Source organism: Macaca mulatta, chromosome X, assembly GCF_049350105.2.
Source record: "Macaca mulatta isolate MMU2019108-1 chromosome X, T2T-MMU8v2.0, whole genome shotgun sequence".
In the NCBI taxonomy this organism is placed as follows: Eukaryota; Metazoa; Chordata; class Mammalia; order Primates; family Cercopithecidae; genus Macaca; species Macaca mulatta.
The window spans coordinates 83,886,140-83,909,791 of NC_133426.1; the positions used below are offsets into that span (position 1 = coordinate 83,886,140).

Below are 23,652 nucleotides of genomic sequence, written 5' to 3' on the forward strand. Positions count from 1 at the left end.
CATGAGCTAATCTGTATGGGATAAACATGTTCTCTGCAATCAGGACTGACTCTCTAGCTAAGTCAAAAACTTGTAGCTGGGATGATGGAACATTTGTTATTTCTGGATCTGAAACCCCTCTTTACACTTCTTAGCACACACCCACATTTCAATGAAGAATTCATTCAATGGCAGGAGATATTAATGCATGTTAGCTGCCTCCTAAATTTTATTTGACAGATAGATTGCTCATTACTATTCTTATTCAAAGATGCATAGCAAAGGCATCTAAATAGACTGAAGCAAAATAGCAATCACTTCCATAAATGTTTATTATATGCCTTTTGGTGCTTTCTCCCTCAAACAGATGGATCAGAAATATTTAGACAACACAGAGAATCATCAATTGCTAAAGGAAGCCACAGATGCGTTTGTTTTTCTAAGGATTTCTGCCCTGATTTGTATTTCAATAAAGTGAAGATTAGACCACACCAATTTAAATCTTACTAAAGTTGAGCTATAAAGTTTTGCTCTTACATTTCTAGATCAATGGTTTGCACACTGTAAGCTTTTCTAAAATGGGACAAATACAGGGTTGCCAACTTTTCATTTTGCCAAAAAAAGAAGTTTAAACCCAAATTCCATTTACTTTCATCATTTTATAAAATAAAGACTATTTACAACATACCCTCCCCAAATTAGGAAACAGTTTCAGAATAAAGGGAAACCCTTTAAATTGAAGAAATATATCTTTCTGGAAAAATTCTCTAAAATCATCTTTTTTTAAAAAATTTCAGCCAGGCGTAGTGGCTCACGCCTGTAATCCCTGCACCTTGGGAAGCAGAGGCGGGCAGATCACCTGAGGTCAGGGGTACGAGACTAGCCTGGCCAACATGGTGAAACCCTGTCTCTACTAAAAATACGAAAATTAGCTGGGTGTGGTGGCGCGCACCTGTAATCCCAGCTACTCAGGAGGCTCAGGCAGGAGAACTGCTTGAACCTGGGAGGCGGAGGTTGCAGTAAGCTGAGATCATTGCACTCCAACCTGGGCAACAAAATTCCGTCTCAAAAGAAAAAAAAATTTTCATGGATGTTTATTACAATGTTGTCTGCAATAGCAAAGGGTGAGAAAATGTTTAAACATTCAATATCAGAAACTGATTAAATAGTATTATCACATGATTATCCATAAGAGATAGAAATTAAAATGATACTCTAAATAAGATTAATATAGAAAATATTTATTAATATTAAGTGAAAAAGTAATTTATAAACCACAATATAGTTCTATTTTATATATAAAAAAAAAACTTCTAAAATTCGTATGTCCCTAAAAAAGACCAGAAGACTCTAAAATAAAATGTTAGCAGTAAATTTCTACGTCTGGCATAGCACTTTTTTTTTTCTGTTGGTATATATTAAAACCATCTTTAGTAATACTACACTGTCATTTCTCATGAACCAGAAGAAACTTCCTCAAACTAATATGAATAATGAATTTTGGGACGAATAAATATATGTGTGTGTGTGTGTGTGTGTGTGTGTGTAAAATATATCAAGCATTGAACACTAGATTAGAAATGGAAAAACATAGGTTACTTGCAAGTACAAGGAGATCTCATACCACTATTTGAGTTGAACACTAAACAGCCAACAAAAATACAATTCCTAATCTAGTTACTTGAAAGGCTAGTTCAACAACATGATTTCAGTTTGTGTTTACAAGTTCGAAAAAAGTCTTTAAAAAATTCTTATTAACTATAAAGATTTGGTTGTTAATAGTAGGAAATCACATAATTTTTCTTCTTTCAAATCCTAGTCTCCAAAGAATATGTCTACTAAAAAATGGAAGGTCACAATATGTAAACCTACTTAATGCATTCTCAAGTTCTGGATTGTCATTAGACTAAGAAATGTGATGTACATGAGATAAGATACAATTGCATACCTATTAATAAATCATATAAAGTGAAATCAGATCCACATACTGTAGAATTACAACTTAGCGACAACTTTCAATAAGATCATAACATATAGAACAATCATAGTACATTCAGAAGCCAAAAAATTACAAACTTCAGGTCATTTTTCTCCAAATCACAAATTATATACAGAGTGATGGAGACTACCTGGCTAAAGGTTTTATTTTTGCTCTTTTAACACCTTCTGTCCAAAGGAAAACTTAATTTATAGCTATGTAAATTAAGCCCTAAAAAGAATAAATTGAATCATTTTGCATAAGTTATTACTGAAGTCCAATATGTCAAAGACCCAGTCTACCATAAACCTAGCCTGTAACATAATAACCTACATTTCAAAATTAGAACTTAATTTAATGGACCTAAGGGCTGAGGCTGACCTTCAACCTGAGTAGTCAGCAAGCATGTTGAAGTGAGATGTGTCCCATCTACAAAGCCTGCTGTGAGATGCTTTAAAGGGAAACTCCACTACCTTAACTCTGGAGTCACGGGCCACAGAGACTTCAAGGATATCATCACTTGAGAACCAGCTGAGGCTGGCAAAGCATCATTTTGGAGGCCTCGGCTGGACCCATGCTGGTATGCATGTGATGGATGTATAGTCATGATCCCTAGTTGATTCTGTTTGCTCTGAAGTTTCCTTTCTTGAGGCTTTCCAGGACGATGTACTGCCCCTGGAATCTCAATGCTCAATATTACATCTTGGGGCAGGTGTAGCATCCAAAGCAGTCACGACTCTATCAGAAGCATTAGAGGCACAGGCCGTGCCACTCTTGTGGCAGAAAACCTGGGCAGAGCCAGAAGTAATGGAGCCACTCCTCCATTTTCCTGAAAGGGAGGGAAGGGAGAGGGGGAGAAAGCAAAACAATATGGGAGGAAGGGTAAAAAACCCACAAACAAACAATGATCGGAACTGGCGCATGAGAAAATAAATAGGACCCCAAAACCCACATATACTAAGTCTTCCAAAGTACATAATGAACACCAAGATAACACCATTACTAAAAGAAAGCACAAATAAAATAATAAGAAGTGAGCCCAACAACACAATGACAAACAAGCAATCGGAAAAAAAAAAAATAGGAGAAAGCCAAGAAAGCCTTTATTAACTCCAATCCTATCTAGAAAGGAAAAGAGTAATGTCTCTTGTTTAAGCACTCAAACAGGAAAGGAAAGTAAACCACCTCTTGCTGATAGGTAAATCAATAATTCAAAATATTGAGTTACTTAAAATGCAATCAAGAGAAGGACCTCTTGCACCAGGGAGCTTTTGAGCCATAATAAAAGCAATACAAAATATTAGAGCTAAAACGATGAACCTTAGAGTACAGCTTTGTCATTTTACAGACGATGAAACAGGCTTAGATACAGGAAATGACTCAGTCAAAGAAACAAAGCTAACTAGTGGCAAAGTCAGGAGTAGAACCTAAGATCCTAAATCCCAATCTGCTATTAATTTTACTGTGCCAGCACTATATCCTCTACTTGTTAACACTTGTACGCTAATGAGTGCCTGGGCAAATACAGATGATCCCTTTTTTTTAGACAGTCTTGTTCTGTCACCCAGGTTGGAGTGCAGTAGCGCGATCTCAACCTGGAGTGTGAGAGGCTCACTGCAACCTCCGTCTCACAGGTTCAAGCAATTCTCCTGCCTCAGCCTCCTGAGTACCTAGGACTATAGGTGCATGCCACCACACCCAGCTAATTTTTGTAGTTTTAGTAGAAACAGGCTTTCACCATGTTGACCAGGAAGGTCTCAAACTCCTGACCTCAGGTGATCCACCCACCTCAGCCTCCCAAAGCGCTGGGATTATAGGCGTAAGCCACGGCACGGGCACCCATTTTAAAAAATATGTGTATTTCGCATATTTCAAATTTGTGTATTCAGAAATGCAAGAATTCAAGCTTTAATTTTTATTTTATTTTAGAGACAGTCTTGCTCTGTTGCCCAGGCTAGAATGAAGTGGCACAAACACAGATCCTTGTAACCTTGAACTCCTGGGCTAAAGCAATCATTCTGCCTTGGTATCCTGAGTAGCTGGAGCTACAGGTATGTGCCACCATGCCCAGCTAATTTTTTTTTTTTTTTTTTTTTTTTTTTTTTAGTAGAGACAGGGTCTCACCATGTTGCCCAGGCTGGTCTTAAACTCCTGGCCTCAAGTGATCCTCCCACCACAGCCTCCCAAAGCATTGGGATTGCAAGTGTGAGCCACTGCACCCAGTTTGATTTTTTAAAGACTAAAAAGGAGTTTTAAACATATTTAATCCAGTATGCACTCTAAAATGCACTGATAGGCCATTTGAGATACATTCTACAATTACCATTTTATCTTTTAAGAGGTTCTGAGAACAGGTTTGAAGAAAATTGCTGGAAAAAAAATATATTTTTAGAAGGCCAAAATACTGGGCATCCATAAACAAGGTGATAAAATTTGCTTAAAAATTTTTTGTGTACAATATCATAATAGAGTACTTAATTAACAGAATTCTATATAAGATAATAGGTTTAAATGCATGCACTTTAGAGGTACCTAAGTATATGTAGTACTAAAGCATCACACCATATTTTAAAGTTTGATATGTAAAATAATTCAAAGGAATATAGCCAAGGAATGTTAAATATTTTAGTAGGGTGTGAGGCTTTGTTTTAATAAATGTCATATATCTAAGGGATAGGAATTAAAAAACAAAACATGTGGCCGGGCATGATGGCTCGCGCCTGTAATCCCAACAATTTGGGAGGCCAAGGCAGGCGAATAACCTGAGGTCAGGAGTTTGAGACCAGCCTGGCCAACATGGCAAAACCCCGTCTCTACTAAAACTACAAAAATTAGCCGGGCGTGGTGGCAGGCACCTGTAGTCCCAGCTACTCAGGAGGCTGAGGCAAGAGAATCGCCTGAACCCAGGAGGTGGAGGTTGCAGTGAGCGGAGATTGTGCCACTGCACTCCAGTCTGGGTGACAGAGTGAGACTCTGTCTCAAAAAAAAAAAAAAAAAAGTTATAGCATATGGAATTATTCAAAATTCATATTAGTATATATTTTAACTCAGGTTCAAAATTAGTATCAATATTAAGTTTTCTATTAAAAAATATGACTGGCCAGGAGTGGCGGCTCATGCCTGTAATCCCAGCACTTTGGCAGGCTGAGGCGGGCAGATCACTTGAGGTCAGGAGTTCAAGATCAGCCTGGCCAACGTGGTGATATCTCGTCTCTACTAAAAATTCAAAAATTAGCCAGGTATGGTGGTGGGCACCTGTAATCCCAGCTACTCAGGAGGCTGGGGCAGGAGGATTGCTTGAAACAGGGAAGTGAAGGTTGCAGTAAGCCGAGATCATGCCACTGCACTCCAGCCTGGGTAACAGAGCGAGGCTCTGTCTCAAAAAAAATATATATATATATTATATTTTTATATATATTACATATAATATATATTATATATTATATATAAATATTATGCATATATAAAAAAATTAAGGCACAAGGATCTGTACCCCAAAATGGTGGAATTCATGAGGTAATAATGAAGTCGCCAAATAATCAAAACGCTAAACAATGGTTTGAAACATTTTTTTTAGTCACAAATCCTGCAATGTGGGTAGTTAATTAAAAGCAGCTCTGTATCCTTTTTGGTGAGGGTACCAGGAAAATTAATATCAAATGACTTTTTAAAAAAATCTTGGGAGTAGAATAAAAACTATGAAATTAAGAACCCACAGTTATTAATAATTCATACAGACTCTTATGTTTCAATAGGCCTGAATTATTACATGTGTATTCCCTCATTTTATACAAAAATTTAAACCAGTTTTAGAGGCATTTTAACAAGAAAAAACATATTCAAATTAATATGGGAAATTTGATCATATTAAATAACTAGTTCAATATTTTTATACTTGAAAAATGAAAACACAGAATTTACTCATCTCAATTTATTTTGAAATTTCAAAGTTAAAGACAAAGGATATTAAGTCAGAAAAATGAATCACTTTTGCTAACACTAGCAATCCAAATTCTCTCCTTTTTCTTTTTTCTTTTTTTCTTTTTTGAGGAAGACCTATTTCTTATTTTCTGGAAGTTCCAATATCACCAAAGAACAGAGAACAAGAAAGAAACACTGGTTATAATGTTTAAATTTTGACCATAAAAGGACAAAGGTCACCACTACACATCATATGTCTTTCCTTACTTGGAATTCTAGTAGAAAAAAGAAAGCCAAAAACAACTACAGCCAGTTTAGATATCTACAAGTAGATCCTATCTACTGGCTGGACACCTGTGTTGTACTTAAATGACTTGCAATACTTACCTGCGCTATATAGACAAAGGAAATTGAAAAAAATTACCATAAAATTGCTAGATATTTAAATCTCTTACTCAAATGGAAAAACAAGTAAAATATTTAATTTAAAATGCCACCTTTGTCTTTCAAGTACAATAAAGGAGAATCAAAGAAGTTTTGCTAACGAAACAGAACTACCACAAAAAAAATCAGGAAAAAAATAATTCCAAATTTAGCAAATTTGCATAGAGAATAGACAACATGTGTAGGAGAGAGACATTTGAAAAAGTGTTTAAAATGAAAGCAAAGTGAACATCAAATGATTAAGGGACTTGTGATATACCCATGCCATTAACTGTGCTGAAATCAAGTAAACAATCATTAAATATCTTCTTAGGCATAAATAACATCCAGAAATCATTAGTTTCCTCCAAAAATATGCTAGATTAACAGTATAGAGCCTTCATCAACAGAATACCCACACCAAGCCAGTAGGAAAAAAAAATCATTAGCATATTTTCTAGTTTGAAATGCAAAATTATTATCAAATGATACAACAATAGTTAGTTGGAAATTTAAAATGCTATGGTCTTGTCCCAATATAATTAAATAGAACAATGGGGCAATTTTTTTTTAGCAATCTCCACATCAAATTTAGCTTCTATGAAAAAAAAAGCATTCAGTCGCACCCACAGAGAAATTATGAGAAAAAAATGTGGAGTATTACTAGACCCAATTAAGCACATTTCAACAATAAAATAAATGTGTTTGTTGGGGGAGCAGACATCCATGTAGAAATCTCAGCTCTTAGTCAAAGTTGTCAGGGAGAAAGAATGCTAATTTAGAAAAACCTAGCAATTTGGTCTCTTGCTCTCAAAAGTTCAACTGTAAATATTTTTCACATCCTGCAAAATAAACGAATAAAGAAATTTCAAAAGATAATTTTTGGGGGGATAAATGGTCTCTTCAGTGATTGTTCGGTATGCAGTCTCTAAAGACAAGCCTAGTTTAATGACCTCAAAACTAATACTGTTAACACTTGAACACACTACTATCTTATTACTTGAGGCTCATTCCCAGTACAGATATTAAATTAAAATATATGATATTATTAGAAAATGTTTGGTCAAAATATCCCCATTTATATTGAACATATAGGAATTATGATGTATTTTCAATGCCAGCCTAATTACTGAATTGAAATAAATTATATGAATGGATGTCTTTTCAAAGAAAGAACCAATTTAAAATCCAATTAACAAGTATTTGAAAGGCCAATGAAACCCTATCCTAATGGTACATTCAAATATATTACTTTAAAATTACGTGTATATATTTGAAAACCTCACAACCTATTTGGTATTATTATTCTGCCATTGAAAAACCACATAAAGCCTAAGCTCTAAAAATTTGAAATAAAATTTCAGTTATATAAAATTCAAAATATATGATTAGTCTACTTTTTTTATAAAAAGCTAAACCAGAAACATACAAGTGTAGATCAACCTATAATATTTTGTCCTTGTTCACTAAGTAAATGCAATTAAATAGTAATTAATTTACAGGTTAGACCACTCTGTCTCATAATAGTATACATTTACTTTCAAATATGAGTGATGCTACATAATAGTATGCTAAAACAGAAATTTATTCACATTTACTAAAATATTCAGGATATGACTAAGTTTTTTAAATGACCTCAAAAGCTATCATAGCTTTAAAACTGAAAAAGTAAATAGTTAAATCTATTGCAAAACTTCCACACAAATATATTTAAGTATGTATGTTAGGGGAATTAAAAGCATTTACGTCCTAAATTTCAAAATTTCAAAACTTCTTTGGCTACAAACTAGCCTATATATTGTAATAACAAATTACGTCAACTCTCATGATATAAAAAAGTAACATTATTAAAATTAAATGCTTGAACAAGAAAAAAGGTTTACAAAAATTTATTGCATCCAAATAGTTAACCATTTGCAATAATACACTATTTATCTCTTCATAAACACCAACACTGAAAATGTATTACAATACTGCTAAAAAGGCAAAGCATATAAGATTTATGCACAATTTATACACAATTGTGTACAAATTTACATACAATTACAATATGCTGTCTACCAAAATACAACCTACTAAAAAATTAGGAAGTTAGAAAAATAATTCTAAGACTTAATCGTGATCTGCAAATGAATTTTTTAAGTTGCTTAGTGCATATTCAACTATGCTCAAATATATAATCTATACTAAAATAGTGCAAGAAAGTATTTGTATCCCCATCATGACTACATAACCCATGGGTATTAGATCTCTCTTTGGTATAGTGAATATTAAACAAGTTAATGAATTGTATATTTTATGAAAACACATTAAACTGAGTATAGAGACAGGCTCAAGATAAAATTCAGTTCTTCTCAAAAGTACTCAACAGGGTTGTATTTTTTAATCACAAATTCAAGATGGAATTAAAGATACTTTCCAATAAAATACTTGCCAGTTACAAAGAGACATGATCAGGTAACTTAAAAGTTGAAAATGATATTTATATTTTGACAAGCTCTAACACACACACACAAAAATTATACCTTAACAACACTCTTATTTGGTGGTTGAATATGAAATTAAAGTAATCATTCACAGTTAAATTAAGATGCAGACTGTTTAAAACATTATTAGCCTTTGAATAACATCTGAGGCCTCATGATGTATAGAAAATCAAATAGTAGCAAATACAAATGAAGAAAGAGTAAAGTATCTTAAAAAAGAATAAAATTTTAAATGCTTTCAGTATCTGGCTGTGATGATGTAATATAAAACCCCTGATGAATAAATTGTATGCCCTTATTACTCCATTCTGGAACCTACCACCTATCCCACAAAATAAATGGATATACATTTTTAAATTTAAAAAAGTAGGCAAGCAGAATCTGAATCTTTGTGTCCACAATTAAGCTCTATTCAAAAGTGTAAAATAAAACTGTTCATTCACCTTAATAAAAACATTATTCTGTTAATTAGCAGAATGCTGACCTTTGCAACAGAGAAACCTAACAGCATCAGCAAGATATAAAAGAGTGAGACTAACAGTTGAACCCAGGGCATTTACTAACTCAATTCATTTCTTACAAAATTATGACATAAAATTACATGTGTATTTTTATGTTTTCTTAATGTTAGAACTTACTATTAGGAATAAATGAATGGTTAATGTAGTGCTCTTTAATGAAATCATCTCAAATCTATCATGGATTTTTTGGTACAAGAATTAGAGAAAATTTCGCCCAACTTTTTCTTCTTAAATATAGTAAATTTTTGACAAAAAGTAAAGTCACTTGCCCATGATGACACAGACAGTTGTTAAAAATGTTAGAAATCAGATACCCTTATGCCCATTATTCCAAAATTCCATGCACTATACCACACTATCTTCTTGTTGAAGATTATGAGCATGGGGTATGCCATTGTCCAGGAAGTGTTTAAAAGTTATGTTGAAACCTTATAGCTATATTCTTTAATACCGTTGTTTTCCTTATTCTTCACTATACTGACAGTGTCTTTTTTTTTCTTCACCCAGCCACTCCTTACTTAAGTATATCTGTATAGGCTACACTGTTGATATTTAAACCTATTAAGTCTTACTAAAGTAAATGCTCTCATACCGTGTGTTTCTATTTTATTTGAAAACTGGTTTAACTCAGTCTAGATACCTTGCAAATTTACACTTATTTTGAAAGCAATTTCTTAATCTTAAATATCTGAGTAATCTCTCCTTTTGTTTACTCTCAACAGGCCTTAATAAATAGGACCACCATATTCGATGGCAATTAACAATAGTCAAATATAGAGGAGATGTCTGTTGTTACCAATTTATTGAGATATGATTTACTTTCATCAATAATCTGTCAAAATAAATTATTCCAAAAAAATTATCGCAGTTTACACAGAAACATAAAATTGACAGTTCTGTATTTATAACACACCCTATGCTAGGTGTGTAAATAATATTACTTTCTCTTAAGGTTTCTGAGTTTTAGCCCATTTTCTGGCCTTTCTTTCAAACTTGCAGGAAGACTGTGAGCGAGTCTTTCTAAGGCAGGCACTCCTGGTTTTTACAACCTGCTTGCTGTTCCGTTGCTGCTGTTTGTGCCCATGCCTAGGGTGTGTTATAATCTTTTTAAAGTCCTTACAGATGGAATCATACCTATTCTCAGGATCATTGTCGTCATCATCATCATCCACTGTGACAGGCACTGATTTAGATAAGGCTTCATCTCCTTGAGGGAAAAAAGTGTACTTAAAATTAGCTTTAAATAAGCTATATAATTAAAACCATGTAAAATAAAACTGAAAGCCAAAAACTTTAAAGCAAACTAAGTGGGGTCTAAGCTCTGGACTCCAAAATATGAGTAAAAAGCATTCTTATAGAAAACATAACCGAGTATTTGTGAAGTGCCAACAGTAAAATGATAAATAGCTGGCCCTTATATATTTCAGAGTTCCTTCCCAGGGCACAATGCTTTTAAAGTCCACCCTTCTCAGTAATAATTCTGTATCAACAGTCATCATATTAGCACAAGTTTCTTGCCGCAATAACCTTTGTACTGATCCATTTTAATTTTGACATTAACAGGTGCTGTAACTTCGAGGAATAGCAAAACCGGTATTAATGTTTTGGTAGTAGCAAGTAATTTTAAAATGCAGTTGAATGTGTATGGTATTCGTGATCTGAGTTACCCAGTGATACAGTTCAGTACAGTAAAACTTATTTTCTTATAAAAAGCTACATTTCTATCTTCTGATTAAAAATCTAAAGAGGGCCAGGCAAGGTGGCTCATGCCTGTAATCCCAGCACCTTGGGAAGCCGAGGCAGGTGGATCACCTGAGGTCAGGAGTTCCAGACCAGCCTGGCCAACATGGCGAAATCCCGTCTCTACTAAAAACACAAAAATTAACCAGGCATGGTGGTGTACACCTGTAATCCCAGCTACCAGGGAGAAAGAGGCAGAAGAATCACCTGAACCCGGGAGGCGGAGATTGCAGTAAGCCGAGATTGCACCACTGCACTCCAGCCTGGGCAACAGAGTAAGACTCTATCACAAAAAAAAAAAAAATCTAAAGAGGTTAAGATTTGGGCATTTCATTCTACATAAATTTTACTTAAAAAGAAAAACAAACTGAAATATCAAACTGTAGGTTAATATTATGCATGCTTAAGTATTTCAGGAGAAGTATGCTGATGTGTACCATTTAATTTGAAATGCATCAAAGATTTTACGGGTATTATACTAAGTGAAAAAAGCCAATCTCAAAAGGTTATATACTTCATGATTCCATTTCAAAATAGCAAAATTACAGTGATGAAGAACAGATTACTAGTTGCCAGATGTCAGGAATGGAGGTAAGGACAGCAGTATCATTAGGGAGCCTTGTGATAATGGAACTGGTTTGATATCTTAGTTGTGGTGGTGATTATACAAAGATACACATGGGGTACAACTGCATTGAACTATACTTGCACACACACAAATGAGTGTATGTGAAACTGGTGAAATCTGAATAAATCTTCAGTTTTCTGGTTTTGACACTGTACTACAGTTACAAGATGTTACCCTTGAGGGAAACTAAGTGAAGTGTATCTGAGACCTCCCTGTATTTCTTATTTTTTTACAAATTCTTGTGGATTTATAATTATGCAAAATGAAAAGCTAAAAAGGCAAAAAAAAAATACACTGATGGATAGACAGAAGGATATATAGATATGTTATCAAGAAAATACAGTATAATATTAATGGTAGATGCTTTGATGTATACTTCAATGTTTTTCACAATAAAATGTTGAAGAGAAATGGAGGAAAAAAAATCTATAAAGAAAACAGACACCTACAGGCTCAGGATAGAAATACACTAAATAAGGCCAGGCATGGTGGCTGAAGCCTGTAATGCCAGCACTTTGGGAGGCTGAGGCGGGCAGATCACTTGAGGTCAGGAGTTCGAGGCCAGCCTGGCCAATATGGAGAAACCTCGTCTCTACTAAAAATACAAAACTTAGCCGGTGTGGTGGCATGTGCCTGTAATCTCAGCTACTCGGGAGCCTGAGGCACGAGAATTGCTTGAACCCAGAAGGCGGAGGTTGCAGTGAGCAGGGGTTGTAGTGAGTCGAGATTGTGTCCAGCCTGGGTGACAGAGTGAGACTTCAACTCAAAAAAAAAAAAAAAAGAGAGAGAGAGAAGAGATTTCATAACATCCCAGCAAACTCACAATAAATATCTCATCCAAACAGACCAATCTTCAAATGAAATATAATTAGCACTGTCACTCCCTCTTTACTACACCTTTCAAAATCTGACCTATCCTTTGAGGTTCAAATGCCAACTATTCTTCTACGTATTCCCCCAAATATTTAAATATCTCACTGCTATTTATTGTGTAGCCCCATTATAGACTGTCGTTGTTTTTGTTTTGAGACGGAGTCTCGCTCTGTTGCCCAGGCTGAAGTACAGTGGCGTGATCGCGGCTCACTGCACTCTCCATCTCCCGGGTTCAAGCCATTCTCCTGCTTCAGCCTCCCAAGTAGCTGGGATTACAGGTGTGTGCCACCACACGTGGCTAATTTTTTTGTATTTTTAGTAGAGATGGGGTTTCACCATGTTGGCCAGACTGGTTTCGAACTACTGACCTCAGATGATCCGCCCACCTTGGCCTCCCAAAGTGCTGGGATTACAGGCCCCAATCTAGTTTTATATCTTTCTTCTATTACCTTTTTTAATGATTTCTCTATGTCTGTCTTGCATTAAACTGCAATCTCCTAGGACCATGTTCTTCATCTTGGTTATTCATGCCATTACCAAGCCCATATTTCTAGGAATATACTGTAGCTGTAATATGATACCCAAATACTGCAAATAAACTGGAATCCTCTAAACTCAATAGGGGGCAGGGTTTTTGTTTTAACCTTCTAAAACTGTGACCTAAAATTAAGCTAGACAGAGGAGTACATAAATTCAGCATGCTTATATAAGCATGTAAGTAAATTCTGAAGGAATATCGTAACATTGGCTCACACACAAACTTATCTTTAAAAACAGAACTTTTTACACAGTGCTTATTTTCTTTTTTTTTTTTTTTTGAGACGGAGTCTCGCTCTGTCGCCCAGGCTGGAGTGCAGTGGCCAGATCTCAGCTCACTGCAAGCTCCGCCTCCCGGGTTCACGCCATTCTCCTGATTCAGCCTCCCGAGCAGTTGGGACTACAGGCGCCCGCCACCGCGCCCGGCTAGTTTTCTGTATTTTTTAGTAGAGACGGGGTTTCACCGTGTTAGCCAGGATGGTCTCGATCTCCTGACCTCATGATCCGCCCGTCTCGGCCTCCCAAAGTGCTGGGATTACAGGCTTGAGCCACCGCGCCCGGCCCACAGTGCTTATTTTCAAGGCACTCATATTCTATTCTACTTGTTTTTATTGACAAGGCCCCATTTTTGACAGGTTAAATTCCCTAACAAATTTATCTTCTTTCTTATTTCATCCCAAATAATCAGCTTAGCCCCCAAAAATATCCAGGGTAAAGAAAATCTCAACAAGGCATATTTCACCAAGGAGTTGAAGGATTGGCATTTGCTGAAGTAACAGATTCTCAAAGTTTCTCTTGATACACACCTCAGGAAAAGTTTACCTCCCCATCAGCCTATTTGTCCTTCAGATCAAAGTTAAATAAATCAAAATGGAACACAGTGATCTAGATCAGTGCTGAGATAAGTAATTATCAGGAGATGCATCAATTGAGTATTTGCCATATATCACCATCCCTTCTTAAGGCCTAATGAATGTATATTAATTATTACACCAAAAATTAATAATTCTCAACATGAGAGGTGTGTAATACTTTCATAGGTATCAATAAATCAAGTGAGATCTTGAGAAAGTAAAGTAGTAAAATACTTGAAATCAAACATATTGATTTCACCAGTGAAACTGTTTAATCACAGAAACCAATTTTCCAAAGTTTAAAATTAGCCATACTAAGAAAAAAAGAGAGAAGATCCAAATAAATAAAACCAGAAATAAAATTAGTTGTGACATATAATTTTTAATGGATTTTTAACTAAATTTTTAAACACCATTTATTATTCTTAAACTCTAATCCTTAATAAGGATTTTCACAGCTAACCTAACAACTAAAACATTGATTTGACATCAAAGTAACTATTAGATTCTGTATTTTTAATATAAGTCCATAATCCCTTATACATAATTTTGAAATCTAAAACACTCTCAAAACGGAAAGTTTCTGTAAGAGGGTACCAAAGACAATCTGGCAGCAAAACCTGTTCTAAACTGCTTATTCACATGAAGAAAACATGTGAATCTTCAAATGTTTTGCTGCAGAAATACTGTGTTTGATTATCTGGTGTTGCATCAGGCCGCACTGGGGCTTTTATAAAATATATAGTAACTGCTCTCTATTATTTTTCTAAAAGACAAAAAGTTGTAAATTCTGAAACACAATAGACCCCAAGAATTTCAGGTAAGAAACTGTGAACTTGAATTACAATAGCCACACAAACAGAGCTCCATCTAGTCATCCGATGCAGCAGAGCATTCAACTGAAGCACACACCATGCATATCACATGTGGTTTTCAAGTCAAGTCATAAGTACTCCATAAAAGAAATGAAAAGTTTTATTAAAAAAACAAGATTTTGCTGGGCACAGTAGCTCATGCCTGTAATTCCAACACTTTGGAAGGCCAAGGTGGAAGGATTGCTTGATGCCAGGAGTTCAAGACCAGCCTGGGTAACATAGCAAGACTTCATCTCTACAAAATTAAAAATTTAAATTTAAAAAATAGCCAAGATTCAAATTAATTCCATTAAAATCCAATTGGGATCAATTGAAAACTGTAACATAAGAACTGAAAGGAAAAATTTTTTAATTCTACCTATGTTGGAAATACAATTTTATGTAAAACCCACTTCATAAAAATTTTTAAATAAATTCTGAGTATCCATAGTTAACTGACAGGTCTTACTGACTAAAAAAAAAAAGACAAATGACCAATACACATGTATTATACAACTGATTTTTAAAGTAACTTTAATAATAAAAACCTCTTTTTAAAATTATTTTTCATAAATTTTTAAAGATTAATTTTAATTAATTCCTAAGAATATTTTTATTCACCAGCTGACCCAAACTTTAATGTTCCTAGTACTCTACCTCATCAGAGTAGGCTAATCCAGCTAATGTTTGGATTTTCGTCCTTCCTTTATTTTGACAGTGTTTTTAAAAGAAAAACGTCTGTTCATGTCATTAGAAACTAGTTAATAAGCACCAACAAAGGGTTTTAATTAGGTAAATTAAAATAATTAAAGGGAATTTCATAAGACACAAAGTTATCTGTTCAAACTTAAAAAGCCATATGCATGGCAGTTAAAATTTTGACACACCATGTCATACCAGTACCAAGGATTCACTTCCATTATATAAATAAATAGCTACTGAACCACTGGTACCAATCGCTTTTCCTTCATAAACTACTGCTCATTACTCTAGAGAAAAGCACTAAATATTGATAAAGAAATTTTGTCATTTACTCAACAAATTTGGGATCCCTGATACTGAATACTAGCGATGTTCAAAATATCTTCCAATGGCAGTAGAAAAATAAATGGGGAAATGTTTTTTTTAATAAACTCCTAAATAATTTTAAGTGGTATTCTCCTTAGTAACCCTAAATTTGATTAGCTTCAGGGAAAATTAAACAATGTAGTAATTCAAGAGGGGGAAAGTACAAATTATGAATTTTTTATTTATTTTTGCATACCTGAAGATTGGCAAAATCCAGTATGTGAAGACAGCACTAAATTTTCAGTCACGGGCTTAATTTTCTGTTCATCACTGCTTCCCTCGCCTATAGAATTCTGATCATCATCTTCTATATCAGAAGATGAGGATGTAATGTCGGCTTGCTTCCTTTTAGTGCTTGTTCTCAGGGAGTTTCTCTTTTTCTCCTTGACAATGACTGCCTTCTTTTTAGATGAAGTTCTTTGCTTCTTCTTTTTATTATCTTCAGAACTTTCCTCAGCATCAGATGATGATGAGCCACTTTGTATTTCCTTAGTATTTCTCTTTGAACTTAAATTTCTTCTTTCCCTCAATTCTATTCTTTTCAATCTCTTATCAGAAGAGTTACAACCATCTTCTTTCATGGAATATTTCTCAGTATCAGATGATGAACAATCTTGTCTCTTCCTTGAACTCTTTCCAAGCAACTTGCACCTTTTCTTCTCTCTACCATATGCTCCATTCTTACTCTTTTTATCCTCTGAAGAGTCACAACTATCTCCTTTCCCTGTTGATTTCTCAGCATAATCAGATAATTCATCCTTCTTTTTAGAAGTTTTCTCTCTTATTTTTTTACTTTTCTTTTCTCCATCAGTTGTTTCATTCTTATTTTGTTTTATGCCCTTAGGAAAATGACAAATTTCTTCTCGCTCAGGTAACTTCTCAGTGCCATCAGATGAAGATTCATACTGTTGTTCCATTTTAATTACTTTTTTCTTAAAGTCTGAAATTTCCTTTTTTTCTTCAGCTCCCTTTTTGCTCTGCTTTTTATCATCTTCAGAAGTTTCATCACTCTGGTCTTTCTTTAGGAATTTCTCAGCAATATCAGATAAGCCATCCTGTACTTTTTTACATGTTTTGGTTTTGAGATGCTTGCTCTTTTCTTTAGTTTCAGCAACTTTTCTGACATCCAAAGAAGTAAAACTCTCCTCTTTCCCAGAAAGCTTACTGACACCATCAGAGGAAGCACTTGCTTGCTGCTTCTTAGGAAGTCGATCTCTTAATTCCATGATGGTCGTGTCTTTATCAACTGTGCCTTCTGCTGAAGAGAAATTCTCTCTGTCTTGTTTCCTTTCAGCATCATCAGACGATCCTTCTTGCGAGGTCTTCAAACCTTTGTGCCCTTGATTATCCATTCCTTTTTTGCTGTGTTTTTCATCTTCGGAAGAGTCAAAATCCTTTGTATTTGGAATTCTTTTTTTGGTGGTTCTGGCAGCACCAATTTTACTCATGCTCTTTATCTCTTTTTCTAATTCTGAGTCATAATTAGAAGACTCAGACTGGGTTTGTCGTTTCTTTTTAGAAATTATAGCGCTCTTAGCTGATTTGCCTTTTTTAGTATCAAAATCTGAGCCAGATGTAGAACTTTTTCGTTTCCTTTTTCCTTTATCATCTTTCCCCGCCTGAGTCTTTAAATCATACAAAGTCTTATGGTTTGTATGGATTTCATTAACATCAGTATCTGAAGAAGAACTGTGACTCATCCTGCTTACCTCTTTCAGGATTGCTAGCATTTCATCAGAATCTGAATTTTGATCCACAGTCTCTGATTGCTTAGATTTTGGCAATTTATTAGGTTTAGGATTATCTATAGCACTGTCAGAAGAATTCCGCTTATCCTTTTTTCTCACTGGAACGGGTAGTTTTTGTTTCTCCTTAACTGTTTCATTACATTCTTCATCTGAATTAGATGTTACAGGGTTGGTTTCTGTCTGTCGCCTCAAGGGTGTGGTCTTTACACGTGGGGATCTTCGAAGATCAGATTCCTCTAAAAGTAATGAAACTTCATTTTCAACCAAATGCTCATTATCACTGTTTTCCTGTCCAAGTCCACATTTCTCTAACTTGGGGTTCAGACCACAACTTTTATAGCCATCTTTATCTTGTGGAACTTCCTGACAATCAGCACCTTTAATTGGGGAATTAGAAAGGGAAACAGGGGTGAGTTTAACATATAATTCTTTTGTTACTTTAGCTGTAGTTTTTGATTTAATACCTCCTCTGTTGTCTTTTGAAGAAATATTTAATTTTACAGATGCACTCTCCAGTTCTTGTTCAGTTCCACTGCTGCCATCCCCTTGATGATCAGCTGAACTCTGAACTTCCATTGCAGTCTCAAGATTCTCAAAAATGTCTTCTGGAACTGAGGAAGGAACAGACACAATATCCATGTCTAAGTCTTCCGAAGTGTTGGCAGGTTCATACTGAGGTTCTTCTTTTCTATCAGATTTCTTATGTTCACCACCGGTACTTTTATTTGCTCTTTGTTCCTCTGTTGGAACATTCTGATCCATGTGCTCACTATCTACCTGTTTTCTTGAAAGTTTAGCTTCTGACTTTGAAATATCCTTCCTTTCCAAAGCACAAGGTTTTTCTCCTTTTCGTGCTTTTGTTTCAAACTTAGCATCTATGACTTTATGCTCTTTGGTATTTTTCTCTTTATTTACAGCATCCAACGCTCGAAACTCTGAATTTAAGTCTTCTTCCAATGCAAGATGAGCTTTCTTGATATCAGCCAACACAGACTTAAAAGCTTTAAGCTGACGTAATTTTGTAGCAGAACTGATTTCTGAATTATCTGTTGCCTGCTTTAAAAATTTAACATAACTGGAATTCATGTTGGCTGTGGTCTCGATCAGTTTTTTTGCCTTCTTAATCATTTCTTTGGGCACAATTAGTGCGGAATAAGAGTAGGTTACAGAGCCAGAACAGGAATCATCTAATTTCTTTTCTTCTCCATTACAATTTGAACTAGTCTTCTTTGGAGAAAATCTGGATGTATGTTCATATACTTTATTACTCTTTTCACTGTCAACTTTTATCTTCTTCTTATTTTGCTGCAACAACTGTTCCAAATTCTCAAATACGCTGTTACATGCAGTGACCAAGTCCAACAAAGGCTCTGGGTGACAAATGTAGCAATACCATTGGTTGTTTTCATCCATTATTGTGGACAACTCCTTTCGACCAAGGTTGCGCAGAATGCATTTCTTGCAGAAAGCATTATGGCAAAAGTCACAACAAATCAAGTTTCCACCTTCTGCACACCATCTGAAATGTTTTAAAGATTAAAACATTATTCCCTTCTTTCAGGAAACTGAAAAGATAGGTAAAAAAATAAAAATAAACACTATTCCCAACAAAACTCATTTTAATCTCTTTGTTATAATGCGATTTAAATTTTACTCCCAGTAATTTTAGTAGTAATTTATGTCATCTGCTTATTCTTTACTAGAAACTTAAACTACACATAAACCTAGGGTTTGATAGAAAATAACAACCTTTCATTAAAGACATCAATGATGATACTATGAAAGACAAACCTCATAAAAGATTATGTAACAATTCCTCCCAAAAGTAGGAAACACTGAATGTTAGCTCATCTATATTACCTACCTACATTGTTCATCCATTCCATCTGAGTCACGGCTAATATCATCACTCATGTAATACTTAAAGCAATTCTATTAAAAGAAAAGAGGAAGGGGAAATTTAATTCAAAATTGATAGCATCATAAAGGACAAAAACTTTACTTTTTTAAGTAATTAAAAACACTGGGGAAAATCTCCAGAACACTGGTATGGGCAAAGATTTGTTGAGCAATATCACACAAGTTCAGGCAACCAAAGCGAAAATTGGCAAATGAGATCACATCAAGTTAAAACGCTTCTGCACAGCAAGGATACAATCAACAAAATGAAAAGACAACCCACAGAATGGGAGAACATTTTGCAAAGTGCCCATCTGACAATGGATTAATAACCACAATATATGAAGAGCTCCAACAATTCTATAGGAAAAAAATCAAATAATCCAATCAAAAAATAGGCAAAAGATTAGACTGGACATTTCTCCAAAGAAGACATACAAATGACAAATAGACATATGAAAAGCTGCTCACCATCACTGATTATCAGAGAAATGTTCATCAAAACTATAATAAGATATCATCTCACCCCAGTTTAAATGGCTTATATCCAAAAGACAGGCAATAACAAATGCTGGCAAGGATGTGGAGAAAAAGGAACCCTTGTGTACTGTTGGTAGGAATGTAAATGAATACAATCACTATAGAAAACAGTTTGGAGTTTCCTCAAAAATACTAAAAATTGAGATACCCAGCAATCCACCTGCTGGGTATATACACAAAAGAAAAGAAATGAGTTTATCAAAGAGATACTGGCACTCCTATGATTGTTGGGCCACTGTTTACAATAGCAAAGATCTGGAAGCAACCTAAGTGCCCATCAACAGATAAATAAATAAATAAATAAAATGCGATACATATACACAATGGAGTACTATTCAGTCATAAGAAAGAATGAGATCCCGTCATTTGTAACAACATGGATGGAACTGGAGATCATTATATTAAGTGAAATAAGCCAGGCACAGAAAGACAAACATTGCATGTTGTCACTTATAAGTGGGATCTAAAACTCAAAACAAATGAACTCATGGATGAACTAATGAAGGATGTCACGAAGGATGGTTACAAGAAGCTGGGAAAGGTAGTGAGGGGATAGGGAGGAGGTGGGGATGGTCAACGGGTACAAAAAAATACAAAGAATAAGACCTACTATTTAATAGCACAATAGGGTGACTACAGTCAATAGCAACTTAATTGTACATTTTTAAATAACTTAAAGAATATAATTAGATTGCTTGTAACTCAAAGGATAAATGCTTGAGGGGACAGATACCCCATTTTCCACGATGTACTTATTTTACATCACATGCCTGTATTAAAACATCTCATGTACGCCATAAATATATACACCTACCAAGAACCCACAAAAATTTTAAAAATAAAAACAATTTAAAAAAAAAAAAAAGGAGTATGTGTGCATGTTTCAGAGACTCAAAGCAAAAACACTGTACTACCCCAGCCGAGCACAGTAGCCCATGCCTATAATCCCAGCACTTTGGGAGGACGAGGAGGGTGGATCACCTGAGGTCAGGAGTTCAAGACCAGTCTGGCCAACATGGCGAAACCCAGTCTCTAAAAAAATACAAAAATTAGCCGGGCATGGTGGCAAACGCCTGCAATCCCAGCTATTCTAAAGGTTGGGGCAGGAGACTCACTTAAACCCAGAGGCGGAGGTTGCAGTAAGCCAAGATCACGTCATTGCACTCCAGCCTGGGCAACAGAATAAAACGCAGAAAAAAAAAAACAAAAAAAAAACAAAAAAAAAAAAACAAAAACAAACAAACAAACAAACAAAAACACTGCTACCCACTATCCAATGTCTGTATTGTACAGACATCTAACTATCTCAAGTCTCAAGAATTAATGCCTTGAAATAGATTTCCATACACTCAAGTACCACTATTCCTTATTTAAAAGTTTATAAAAGATTTTTGGCTGGGTGTGATGGCTCATGCCTGTAATCCCAGCACTTTGGGAGGCTGAGGTGGGTGGATCACTTGAGGTCAGGAGTTCAAGACCAGCCTGGCCAACAGGGTAAAACCCCGTCTCTACTAAAAATACAAAAATTAGCCAGGTGTGGTAGCGGGCACCTGTAATCCCAGCTACTCGGGAGGCTGAGGCAGGAGAATCGCTTGACCCAGAAGGTGGATGCTGCCGTGAGCCAAGATTGTGCCACCGCACTCCAGCCTGGGTAACAGGGCAAGACTCCATCTCAAAAACAAACCAAAAAAACAAAGTTTATAAAAGATTTTAGTAAAGCTAATTTCTGGTCTCATACAACTAGCTACTAAAGCTCTACATAAAAATGTATTAGATGTGGGTACTTAGCAATTTTAATAGCCACCATATACAAACAGCTACTATACATACAGCAAAAGAATTAATCCATATTATCTCTAAATATCGAAATACCTACCATGCAAGGTAGGACGTATTATGAGGCTAACTTTCATTAATACGTAAATAAATCTAAAGTCATACAACTAGTAAGAGGCAAAGCTGTTATTCAAATCCAAGTTTGACTGACTTCAAAGTCTTTCCAGTGGGACTGCAGAAAGGGAAAAGGTGCTCACTGATACAAACTACAGATGAGTGAAATGGCCTAGGCTCAACAGACTGGTTCTTGAAAAAAGACAATCATATAGGTAAGAAAACAGAAAGGCAAATATATGTCACAAATCCAGCAATATTAGATTCTACTGTCAAAATTTAAAATGAAACTCTCTAATACATACCCTAGATAGGCCCCTGCTGAACTGAATTCAAGGAAAGGAGGGATACGAATTGCTAAAGAACAAAGTACAGTTCATTTAAGCATGTCTGAATCTATCAAAAATTCATTCAAGAAAAGATCTAGAGCTAGAATTCCAAGGAAAACACGGCCTGCCACTGCATTTCAAAGGCAGCTTTTTATTGGGAAACAAACTAACATAGGATTAATCTTAGCAGGAATATGAGTTAAGAAAACCATAACCATGACATTTATAGGAAGGTAGGTAGTTACTGAGAGGAAGTTTTGCTCTTGTTGCCCAGGCTGGAATGCAATAGTGCAATCTTGACTCACAGCAACCTCCACCTCCCAGGTTCAAGCGATTCTCCTGCCTCAGCCTCCCAAGTAGCTGGGATTACAGGGACCCGCCATGCCCGGCTAATTTTTTGTATTTTTAGAGATGGGGTTTCACCACGTTAGCCAGGCTGGTCTCGAACTCCTAAGCTCAGGTGATTCACCAGCCTCGGCCTCTCAAAGTGCTAGGATTACAACCATGAGCCACCGTGCCAGGCCCACATTTATAGATATTTAAAATTAACTCCAAGGTATTACTAACAAAAATGTGGCACAGACCGTTAAAACTATAATCAACACATAAAAAACATTATTTTTTTATTATTATACTTTAAGTTCTAGGGTCCATGTGCATAACGTGCAGGTTTGTTACATATGTAAACATTTTTAATTCTATTATCTCCAAGTTACGTCAAAACCCTGCTCCACATAGATAGTTTACATTTGGGGAAGTAGGATATATAAGGGGAAAGATTATAAAACACAAACATTTACACACATCCACTCTTGAGATTTTCAAACACACCAACCTCTCCCTCAACTACCAGTATCTAAATACCATGTTGCCTCTTCCCAGAACATGATGAACCAATCTCACTTACCAGGCTAATTCTTATTCATATTTCACATATCACCTTTCCGCTAGAAAGCCATCCGACCCAAATCATATTTACACAGGCTTCCTGTGTGCTCCCATAATCACAGTATCTCCCCTATCATGACACTTAGGCTTTGTATGTCTATCTTCCTCACTACAATAGAAGTCTTCCAAGGGCAGATACCATTTCCATCTTTCTTCAAGACTGTGCCCTCAAAGGCCTGGTATATGGTAAGCATTCAAATATTTATGGCATGAAATATCAACAGATCATTACGTACCTTACAAATAAGAACTTGCAATGAAGGGTGTCTATAAATGGAATCTTTTTGAAAATGATTGACCTGTTGTCCACAAGCAGTGCAGCTCACAATTCCATGAAGCCCATCTTCTAGGAGAAAGGAGTGACTATTATTCACACATTTACACAAAGAAAAAGATATTTACTTTAGTCAGCATTTTGTAACTTTTGTATTAGAAA

General features: G+C 35.4%; 1 protein-coding gene and 1 long non-coding RNA gene across 38 annotated transcripts in view; one reads left to right on the top strand and one right to left on the bottom strand.

Moving 5' to 3' along the window:
• ATRX (ATRX chromatin remodeler) overlaps window positions 1-23,652 on the bottom strand; it is a 285,229-nt gene that overhangs the window by 166,955 nt on the left and 94,622 nt on the right. For 11 of the 37 annotated variants that reach the window (XM_015127718.3, XM_015127716.3, XM_001099769.5 and 8 more), the window contains 4 exons: window positions 23,453-23,562; window positions 19,475-19,542; window positions 16,059-19,129; window positions 10,443-10,515 (listed from right to left, as the gene is read on the bottom strand). In XM_015127718.3, coding sequence (XP_014983204.1) covers window positions 10,443-10,515; window positions 16,059-19,129; window positions 19,475-19,542; window positions 23,453-23,562 — 3,322 coding nt within the window. The remainder of the gene's footprint in view (window positions 1-10,442; window positions 10,516-16,058; window positions 19,130-19,474; window positions 19,543-23,452; window positions 23,563-23,652) is intronic. The other 26 variants (XM_077989480.1, XM_077989469.1, XM_015127717.3 and 23 more) reach the window with 3 other exon arrangements.
• Window positions 4,031-23,652, top strand: part of LOC144338771 (uncharacterized) — a 102,718-nt gene continuing 83,096 nt past the window's right edge. The window contains exon 1 of the long non-coding RNA XR_013413143.1: window positions 4,031-4,731. This is a non-coding gene — a long non-coding RNA (uncharacterized LOC144338771). The remainder of the gene's footprint in view (window positions 4,732-23,652) is intronic.